This window comes from Strix uralensis, chromosome 4, assembly GCF_047716275.1.
Source record: "Strix uralensis isolate ZFMK-TIS-50842 chromosome 4, bStrUra1, whole genome shotgun sequence".
Lineage (NCBI taxonomy): Eukaryota > Metazoa > Chordata > Aves > Strigiformes > Strigidae > Strix > Strix uralensis.
The window spans coordinates 48896705-48907606 of NC_133975.1; the positions used below are offsets into that span (position 1 = coordinate 48896705).

The 10902-nt window shown below is 41.9% G+C and overlaps 1 protein-coding gene across 6 annotated transcripts in view; it reads right to left on the reverse strand.

The window, feature by feature from the left end:
• The window catches only part of LOC141942737 (uncharacterized), a 65149-nt gene extending 54644 nt beyond the window's left edge, over nt 1–10505 (reverse strand). For 2 of the 6 annotated variants that reach the window (XR_012628735.1, XM_074866622.1), the window contains exons 1-8: nt 9964–10500; nt 9568–9668; nt 9135–9204; nt 8116–8246; nt 6356–6444; nt 3821–3920; nt 2454–2497; nt 1194–1271 (exon numbers count right to left, since the gene is read on the reverse strand). Coding sequence is in view for 4 of the 6 variants with exons in the window: in XM_074866622.1 (XP_074722723.1) it covers nt 1194–1271; nt 2454–2497; nt 3821–3920; nt 6356–6444; nt 8116–8246; nt 9135–9204; nt 9568–9668; nt 9964–10453 (1103 nt within the window). In the remaining 2 variants the exon portion in view is untranslated. Of the gene's footprint in view, nt 1–1193; nt 1272–2453; nt 2498–3820; nt 3921–6355; nt 6445–8115; nt 8247–9134; nt 9205–9567; nt 9669–9963 lie in introns of all 6 variants that reach the window. The other 4 variants (XM_074866621.1, XM_074866620.1, XR_012628734.1 and 1 more) reach the window with 3 other exon arrangements.
• Nucleotides 10506–10902: the final 397 nt, after the last annotated feature.

Below are 10902 nucleotides of genomic sequence, written 5' to 3' on the forward strand. Positions count from 1 at the left end.
AACAAAACAGTGAAGGGCGAGTGCAGTTTGTTCAGGGCTAGTAGCCTTCTAATAGGTGAAAACAAATGTCTAACCCTGTTTCTTTCAATGCCTTACGTGTCTTCACCTGTAAATGAGCAGTGTTCAGGAACTCAGAAAAGCAGAATACATCTTTCAGGATCATGCTCTGAATCAGAAACAGTCACTACAAAGAGGAGAAAAAAGCTTGGCAGCGCTTAGAAACTAACTCAGGAGAGTGGCTCTTCAGATCGCAGGGCACAGTGTCCTGCTGGCTCATCCACCTGGACTACAGGCTACCTCTGGTGGCCTCCTCCCCAGAGTCAACTTGGGAGCAGGAACATGCCCAGTGAAAGCCACCCTTCCCTCCTGCATCTCTCCCACTGCTCTTCAGACCTCTCCTCCATCACATGAATGAAGCACTGGCTTTTTCATGATGCGGCGTGGGACAAGATTCCTCCCTCTGATCCCAAGGAAAACAGAAATGAACTGCAGCCAGAATCAATCACCCTTTGCAAAACACATTCCCTGGCTACTTTTAAACTACTTTTAAAAACAAGTTGGTCAAAAGCAGGCTACATTAGTCCTTCCTTGTGGTACTTCTCAGCAGGCAGAAGGACCCACCTATGTGAAAGTCTAATTCAGCAAGTCTGAACACAAGATACACACATAACCTTCCAAAAGCACTGACAGCTGAACACATCTGTGGAGATCAGGTCATACAGCAGGAGAGGACTGTGGCATACATTCATCTCTACCAAAGCAAATTATGTAAAAATTTGTGACTGAACAGTAGGCAGCTCTGATCTAACTGAATACTGCTGAAACAGCATCCAAAATGCACTCTGTCTTTTCCATTATAATCAGACATAAAAGCCAGTAACAAATCTTTCCAACAAGCAGATGATAAAAAAGTAAACAAAAAATAATCTAAAAAAAAAATCAAAGGGTTAGATTTTTTTTCATATCACGTGCTTCTAAAGTTAACAAAGCCAGCACCCAGCTGACCAGAAAGGAAAACTACAACAGGGAGAATAGACCTTGTAGAAGAGTAACATTAACACAGAAAATATCAGGATGCTCGTATTGTCTCCCCCAAAAGAATAAAGTATAAGCAGTTTTCACAACACAGATACAGTAGAGAATGTAATCTCTGGTCCACTATGAACAGATATGCTGATGTCACAGTTACCTACCAGTCTGGTACCGTATGCCAATCAGTGAATATTCCACCTGTACACTGAGCACCACATTCAATGAGATGACCTGCAAGGCTGGGAAAACAGCATTTAAATAAATATATATTCTGTAAAATCAAGTTTCACAAATCCAGCTTTAAAATATAATAGTACAGTGGCAATAAAGCTAAATAACAGAACGTGCTATTTTTTCCTCCATAGGCATCTAATACATTTATAAATTACACATTAAACATAACAAGGGATTCTGAAAGATGAATGTAAGAAGAGCTGAAAAGAGTAACTTCTACCTGAATAATCGAAATAATTTCCTGAATGGAATGAACATCTAAAAGATTATCTGATGCCAAAAAAACCAAGTTTCATTGGTCATTTCAAGAAGTCTTGATCTAAATTCAGTATCTTAGGAGTCTGCACTGTGTGTAATTAAATATGCAAAACCTATTTTTAAACCAAGAGATACAAGATCTCACTTCCAATATGAAGGACAGAATGTATTATGATTATGTACTATGATTTTCAAATCTTTGATTGCGATAGTCCACAAACACTCAATAGAAATACAGGTAAAATCCTCATCTATCATCCCCAATTCAGTGGAGCCAGAGTTTCTCTCCACATTTATTCTGAAGAACAGGAGGTCCAAGCATACTACTACTAGCAGTACTCAGGTTACCTAAGTAGCCACTCATTTTTATGGACTTCAACACAGTCAGATGCAGAAAGTTAAATTAGGTGACAGAATTTTATCGTATGCTTTCTGCATCACATTCCTAACCTTAGGACTTACAACCAGGGTTTGCAAATGGGAGTACTGACCCTGAGCTTCTGCAACACCATACAAGGATGTTGACCTCGGACTGAATCTCGTTCTGTGCATTTTTGAGGATAAGACCTGCTACCATCTCAACGATCAACAGTGATGGCCAAACAGAAAAAGCTGGGAATCACTGTTCTGTACTGTAAGATTTCATCTCTTGACACAAAGTGGACAGGAAGAGAAAGTTAAGCTGTTAAATAAAATCATTCACTCCTTTCCTCATTTTGTTATTTTAAGTTGGTTCCAGGATGAAGTTTCTGTACTGAATTCCAAATGAGAGTATTAAGTGAGCCTTAAAAAAGAACCCAAAACCTAACAAAAATATTCAAATAAATTAATTAAACAATATGCAAAATCACTAAGTGCTTAAAAAGTTGTTGTTATCCTGACATTATATATGAAATATAAATTTACCCATTGCTTCTTATATCATTTACCTTCCTGCAGCTAGCAAGTCAAATTCATCCCTATTCCAGCCAAACTAGAAGAAAAATACAAATATGTTACATACATAAAAGTTTCATACAGCACAGAAAATGCACACAGTATGTTCACTACTTTGAGTAACAATGCACTGGATATATTTTTACTTAACTGCAGGAATCTAAAGAACAGTAATTGGCAGGCGCTGTAGGTGAATTTCAGTTGCTATACAGTAAATTAGTAGAAGAGTTCTGATGTATTTCAGTCTTCCTCTTATTAATACATGCAAACAAATATAAATTCTCAAAGTCACACCCTCTTCAAAAAAACTGGAAGTACAGTATTTACATTATTCAACATTTGTATAGCCCAGAGGTTTAAAAGTCTAGCACCTACTTGGTGTCATGTAAACAATCACTGTTCCAACTTTTGAAAATTATCAGTTCCTGGAGTACAACCGGTCATCCTTAAGAACTGGAAGTATATTTTCTGTTTAACTAGAAATTATTTTTCCCAAGTTCAACACAATGCAAGCAATATATGAATTGTTTCTTATTTAGAACTTAGCAGAAATCTCCCTAAAACCATTCAATAAATTACTCTCTGGAGTAAATAATACACACTGAGAACTACTTTGAGAATGTAAACAGCTAGGAATAAAATAACAAATCATAATGGCAATTATAAATGGAAAGTTTAATTCTAGATTAGGTAATGTTTGACATGCATGAAGTCAGAAGAGCACGAACTTTTAAAAGGGATGATTGTAACTCGACACTAACACATACCCTCATTTTTTCTTTAAATACGCAGCAAAAAAAGCTTCCATATTTCACAGTGTGTGGTCACTCAACAAAACATATAACCTATTCAAAATACTTCAGAAAACCACATATCCTGCTTGAATAATTTGTTGAAATTCAAGGAATTTGAAAGAGTCGACTACTTAAAATAAAACTGCTTACCCACTGAAAAAGACCAGTGTTCTAGACCACATCATGTGCCTCTTCCCTGCCAAAACCAAAGTGAGCTCTACTATCGCCACCTTGCGGTAAAGAAAAATATACTTATTTCCTAACTGCGTATCAAATTTTAAAGAGAGGGAAAAAAGTTAAGGGTGAAATACTGGTGAAACAAGACTTCCTTAACTTCACCGAAACACTTTCCAGCTTCATGATAAACAAGTTCATAAATATCCCTGCTATAAGTTTAGGAGAAGAGAAAGCTGGCAACTTTTCATGCATGTAAGGAAAAAAAAAATACAAGGTGTTCATTAATTTTAATATCTATATTTTCATAAGGAACAAAAATTGTCTGACAATGATTGCTGAATATTCATTCACACATGTTCATTATCATATGGAAATTAACTTGTACTTACAGAATGAATGAGTGGTCCTAATACAATCCCACTGTCAACACATCTACCTGTCACAACAATATCGGCTCCAAGGTCAAGAGCTCTGCTTATTGGTCTTGCACTAAAAATGAAAAAACACAACAGTAAGTACTTTTACTTTTTAAAGTATCATGTAAAAAAATCAGTTCCCTGCCACACACCAGATAAAAATCACTTAAAAATCCCACAGGAAATCAATGAGATCAACTTTTGTAGAATCATCATCGTAGAATGGTTTGGGTCAAAAGGGACATTAAAGATCATTTAGTTCCAACTCCCCTGCCATGGACACATCAACCTGGCCTTGAACACTCCCAGGGAGGGGGCATCCACAGCTTCTCCAGACAACCTGTTCCAGTGTGTCACCACCCTCACCATGAAGAACTTCTTCCTCATATCTAATCTACATCTACCCTCTTTTCATTTTAAAGCCATTACCCTTGTCCTATCACTACACATCCTTGTAAATCCAGCTTTTTTACCCTTTAAGTAGTGGAAGGCTGCTATAAGGTCTCCCTGGAGCCTTCTCTTCTCCATGCTGAAGAACCCCAACTCTCTCAGCCTGTCCTCGCAGGGGAGGTGCTCCAGCCCCCTGATCATCTTCGTGGCCTCCTCTGGACCCGCTCAAGCAGGTCCACGTCCTTCTTATGTTGGGGGCCCCAGAGCTGGACACAGCACTGCAGGTGGGGTCTCACAAGAGTGGAGTAGAGGGGGAAAATCACCTCCCTTGACTCGCTTGTCATGCTTCTTCTCATGCAGCCCAGGATGTGGTTGGCTTTCTGGGCTGTGAGCACACATTGATGGCTCATAGTCAGTTTTCCATCCACCAATATCCCTCAGTCCTTCTCCACAGGGCTGCTCTCAATCCACTCATTGCCCAGCCTGTATTTGTGCTTGGGATTGCCCCAACCCATGTGCAGGACCTTGCATTTGGCCTTGCAGAACTTCACAAGGTTTGTACAGGCCCACCTCTCCAGCCTGTCCAGGTCCCTCTGGATGGCATCCCTTCCCTCCAGGGAAGTGAACTATCTACAGAACTTACAGATTTTACCCAATATGCTCTGATGTTGACTTCTTTTACAGGCATATACAAATTCGTCATTTGCTTTACAAATAAGCACCTGCTGCTGATGCTGTCAAACAAAAATGTAACTTACGAAACCACTTATTTAAGAGGCTAGTAATAGCTTTATATTTCAATGCAACTGAGATTAAGGCGCCCATAAAGAAATACCACTTTTATTAGAAAACGAAGAGCAGGAGTCCACTGTTCTAGCATCTGTTAATGAAGCAGGGTCAGAGGTAACAGATTTTTAAAATGGCTCATCCTCACACTAGACTGCTTTTGTCCCCTCTGATTTGATTTTCATTGTTTTTTTAATTCATTAATAAATCATGAATCACCAGAATTGGAATGAACACTTTCTCACAATTACAAATCTTAAACGTTATTTCTTAGATTTCATTTAAAGTTACTCGTGATCTGCAAATGTTGCAAATCAAAGTTTAACAAGCAGAAAATCCAGTAACAACAGAAAACACTGAAGACTAATTTAAAAAGACTCATCTATTAAAAGATTCTATTTTACAGAGAAAAATACATGCTGTGTTAGGTACAGCCATATACTGCTATCTGCCAGGGATGCATTTCTGGAAAGTGCAACGATAATGATAAAAGACAGCGCACAGAATTTTTTCCATACAGATTAATGTAAAAACAGGAGACTCTGCACATAGACTTTAGAAATACACCAAACAGAAACACAGAAGGGATGATATATATGACACGGAAGACGGAAAAGCAAAAAACAGGATCACCAAGAACATGAACTGGAAGAGATGCTGGCTTTTGGGAACACCTGACCATTGTCCCACTTCTCAGTCCTTCCCCTTTGATAGACTTGATTGACATTGATTCATCTGAAGTTGATGGTGACAATGAAAATGTAACTGTTCACAAACAGGTACCTAGAACACCTGCATTTAGATATTTATGGGATGCCTTTAGTATCATAAAGGAGGCAAGGGAGTTCTTTCAAAACAGTGATCTGTGCTGGAAAGTCAGCTTCCAAAATTTCAGAGGTACAAAGCCTGACACACAATTCAACACAGCTTAAAGGAACCTTCTACAGCACTCAGAGCATGTCCCAGTACTTTAATTCCTCAGTTGCATTTCTCCAGTGACAACATCCTAAACAACTGCTCCAGGCAGCAAAAAAATACTCCACATATGAAAACAGATTTTTTACAATTGTAATTAAACTAAAACTATTTTGGCTTCAACTAACACCAGAGGATTCACAGGAGATATAATGCTTCTGAGTCACAACTAGCAAGGTTCTAATTAAAAGTTTATTTAGAAGTTACAAACAAAATTTTGCTTTCTGGTTGCCTGCATAATGCAAAGGTGAACCTCATACACTAGATGGTTCTACTTGCAAAACAAACCAATTTCATGTAGTCAAGGTGTTAAAAATTATTTTTCCATAATAAAAACAACTCGTTAAAATAACTCACCCAAGATACACATTGATGCTATGAACACTCTCTGGAAATTGTTTGCCGCTCTCTAAATCAGTGATACCAGCTCCTCTTAGGTTCTCTTTCTGTTAGAAAACAAAACACCAAACCTATGAGTATTTTATAGTATCAGACAATAGATGCACTTCATAGCAACTCTAAGCAAAGTATAATCATTAAAATTAGCAACAATACAGATCAGTTGAACAGCTAAAAGCCCTAGCCACACTTTTATCCATCGTTTTCCAGCAGACAGAAAAATAAGTCAGTCTTTAAAGAATGCTAATGCATTCACAGATGATGAACTACCATGAATTGGTGTATTCCCTAGGCTTTTAAACTGTCTTTCATCACTGTAGGACTGAATAAATCAACCTCTGCAAACAGAAACATGTCTGTCATAACAGCAATGGTGGTGTGGCCAGAAAACAAGGCTAATTCTGCAGCTCCAGGTGATACCTAGAACACACTGTGTTTCCAGAGAGGTAGGCAGGGGGGTGGGCATTTCTGACAATGCATTAGGCAGCTTGGGAGACCAGTGGATTCAGGGGACAGTGACTGCACAGACTCAATGTCAAATGCTAGTTACAGGGGGGATCTACAGTGTGCAAAAAAAAAACTTCCACTTTGAATTAACTTGGTATTCAATGGTAAGCATTGAAATCCTCCAAACCACAAATAACATTTCCAGTGTAATTTATCATGTTTGGTATCAACAGCAGAAGTTGTCTGTAGACAGTAAAAGCTGTCTCTTTTTTGTTCCTAGAAATGATGTACTGACAATAGCATAGGAAACAATCAATTTCAGATCAGAAACGTCTACGCCAAACTCAAATAAGACCATTTCACTGTCGTACCAGTAATTAAATTCTGGACCACTGATGCTACAGTAATTTCAGTAGGGCAAAAGTTTCTTGAAAGGAAGTCCAAGCACTGCACGTAATTTGCAAGTAGGGAATCTTACTTGACTATCTTCCACATTCAACAGTATGCAAGGAGTAACAGCCTACACAGGTAAATAATTTTCTAAATTAGAGGCAGAGATTTAACCATAGTGCAAGCCTATCCCCTCTTAACCACTATTAATGTATAAACTGTTTTCACAGTATCTTTTCAGGTATGGCCAACGCTTTTTGTGGAACCAGACTTCATACATAAAGCATAGTCCTTTAAGTCAAAAAAACCCATACATTTCATCTTTATTTTTCAAAATGGTTTTTAAATACTAAAAACTTCAATCCTCCCACTTAACATTATCACACAAATGAATTACTTAAAAACAGAAAACCAGCTACCTGTAAACAAAATAACAACAGGAAATGACTATAGACTACTTAAAACAGCTAGAAGGGAAGAATATTTGAACATGTGGTAACTACACCCCATTTAAATTTAAGAGATTTAACATTCAGGATTATTTAGTTTAGACAGAAACAATAAGTAACAGCACATCCTAGCTTCTCCTGAAGAGCAAGCAGACCTTGGATCAGATTCACAGTTTGCTTCAAAAAGATGAACAGCAGATCCAGTCATAAAATTCACCCCCATCATACACAAAACATAAGATGTGCCAAGAATTGTTTTCATGCAAGAAAGAAAGAAAATGAAGGAACAAGTTTTAGATGCTTTTAATAGTAGAAGGCTACTGTATAACGATACCCAAAATAAGTTCCCATAGGACAGTAATACCACCTTCATGCTATACAGACTAAAATAATTTCCACAATCCGACTAAGTCTTAAGACAAAGTAAAATACCTCACTCATTAGGTCATCTCCAGTAACAACAGCTATTTTCAAATCAACATCTGCTTTCTTTGCCACCTCCTGAAGGGCAGCTGCACAAGCAAGTGGATTAATTCCACCAGCATTACTGACAACACGAACACCTAAACAAAAAAGACAAATTAAGCTCAGCAGCATCAACCACTTCTATTTTAAAAACTTAAAGTGTGCTAAAATGCAAGCAAGGTACCATCTTTGCAAGATGTCCAACATCTACTCAAGTACTAAAATCATATTAAAGTATGAACACTATTTAACCTGTAAAAGTACTGGAACAAGCCAATGCAAAATTGTTTACAGAAAAATAACTGTTATAGATATTTCTCATCTTTCCTTTATGCATGAAAGGAGAAAGTGACCAAAAAGACATAAATGATGAGACAGGCAGGCAGTATTAAAACAACTCCTACAGGAACAGTATCTGACACCAGTCATTCAAGAATCCATGCTCTCCTAATAACTGCGTTTCAGCAGAAACATGCTTCTATCTCTATAAACTCCAGACTGTGTTAGGAAGGTGGTGGGTACTTAGAAGTAATTCCCTTTCTCCTCTCACGCTCAGAAAGCTGCATAGCTATACTAACGTAAACAGAAAAACAGTTATCAGAAAATAAGCGATATTCTATAACTATATGGGAATATTGAAAACCTTTTAGATTGCATTGAAAACATCTAGATCTCACGTTTTAACAAAGATCTGTAAAGCAATCTTCCATTCACAAATTAAAGCTACAATAACAAACACATGAAGATACATGTATGTATTTATAAACATAGCAAACATTTCAAATTACGCCAATTTAAACGTCACCATCAGGCCTGCACTTCCCATCTATTATGACAGGATTTTTGCTGATGTTTAAAACATTATTCCTAGAGCACAGCAAAACACTGGGCTAAAAAACAGCTGTTTATAGTAAGAGAAGCCATACAAAAGTCATCTAAACAACTCAACTTCATTAACATACAAACTCATGCAAGGAGTAGCGTACCTTTCCTGTGAATATCTTTTATATAGGGAGCCATGGCAGTGGAGACAAAATCCGGAGCATAACCTAAGGCCTGAAAGAATTAAAAGCTGTAACCATTTGTTAGGTTAAGTCAACCCAGTCTTGGTTAACAGAGAAGAGGGAAGAACGACTAGCTCTCCAAGTGTTTGGATAATGCTACAGAAAAGGACACGAACACTTTTACTAGATGAAACTGAATATACAAAGATAAACTAACACATGCAAGTAGGAAGTCTGCAAAAGCAAACCTGTGCCCATAACCTGACATGTCTCGAACAGACCCCGCGCGTGGTGCGGGCCGGCGGCGGGCTCGGCCGGTCCCGCAGCCCGCCCGCCCGCCGCCGAGCCCAGCCGTGTCCCGCCCGGCCCGGCCCGGCCCGCGGAGGCTGGGCAGCGGCTCCCGGCGGCTACTCACGGGAGAGCGGGCTTTGGCGGCCGTCAGCAGCGACATGGTGATCTCGGAGAGATAGTCGAAGACGAGGAAATCCAGCTTCCCTCCGTACAGCAGCTGCGGCACTGGCGGGGCAGGGAAGAACCCGCCGTTAGCGCCGCGGCACCCCGGGCTAGGCCAGGCCCGGCGGCGAGGCAGGGCTGAGGCGAGCCGGACCGCCCCGCCCCTGGCGACCGCCTTGCGGGCGGCCCGCCCGGGCGTGCGGCGGCAGCCCCGGCCCGGCCGCTTACGCAACGGGGCTGTTTGCGGCGCTACCAGCCGCCGCCCGCCCGGCGGCCTCGCCAGACCCCGGCGCCCCCGCGACAGCCCCCGCCGGCCGGCCGGATTTCTCCCCGCCGCCGGCCCCGCGCCTCCGCCTACCTGCGGCCGCCGTGTCCCCCCAGAAGCCTGAGGCGCAGCCGATGCGGACGGCGGCGCCGGCCGGGGGCTCGCAGCCAGCGCTGCGCCGCCTGCTCCAGCGGGGCGGGCGGGCGGCGACCCCCAGGAGCCGCGGCCCCCGGCGCCCCAGCAGCGCAGCGCAGCTCATGGTGGCGGCGGGCGGGCTCCTCGGCGCCGCCCCTGGCTGAGGCCCGGGCCCGCCCCGCAGCCCGGCCCGGCCCAACCCGCGGCAGCGGCCTAGCGGGTGGTTGGGGGCCTGCGGAGGTGGTTGGGGAAAGGCACGGGAGAAAGTTGATAAACCCCGCGTTTGCTGGGGAAAACAGCGAGACGGGAGCTCCGGGCGGCTCCGCTCGTCGCGGCTCGGCTGGCCCGCTGTGTTCAGCACATAGCGCCAGGGGTGGCTGCGCCCCAGGACGTGCGCACACGGGGCGTCTGGTTTGATTCTGGTTTGATGGTGGCCCACGGCAGACATGGCTCAGTGGCCAGCGGGCTTGGGGCTGCCGCACGCCTGAGGTGCTGCAGGGTTGGCGACCGCCCCCGTGTCACTATTGAAGCACCACGCGGGTGGGGGGATCAACCTTAAACGTGGAGACCCTGTTCAGGGTTGTGGTAATGTCAAAAGCATGTCAGATGGTCTGGTTATGAAATTTTTATGAAACCCTTTCTCTGCCCCTAAATAAAAATGTTTATTAAAAAATAAGGCTTTCTGTGGGAGTTCATGTCTCAGTTTTGACAGGAAGGGTTTCTCAGGTCCCAAACTGAATTTCTAGTCAGTGGACATGAGTAAATGTCACCCAACCAGCAAATTCCCCAGTATGTAAAGAGGAAGGATTTCCCAGTCCTGAAGCCTGAATCGGAGAGCTGTCTTTGAACATCTCCGCAGACAGCTAATCACGTAAGAGGTTCTTCAGAGTGACTCCC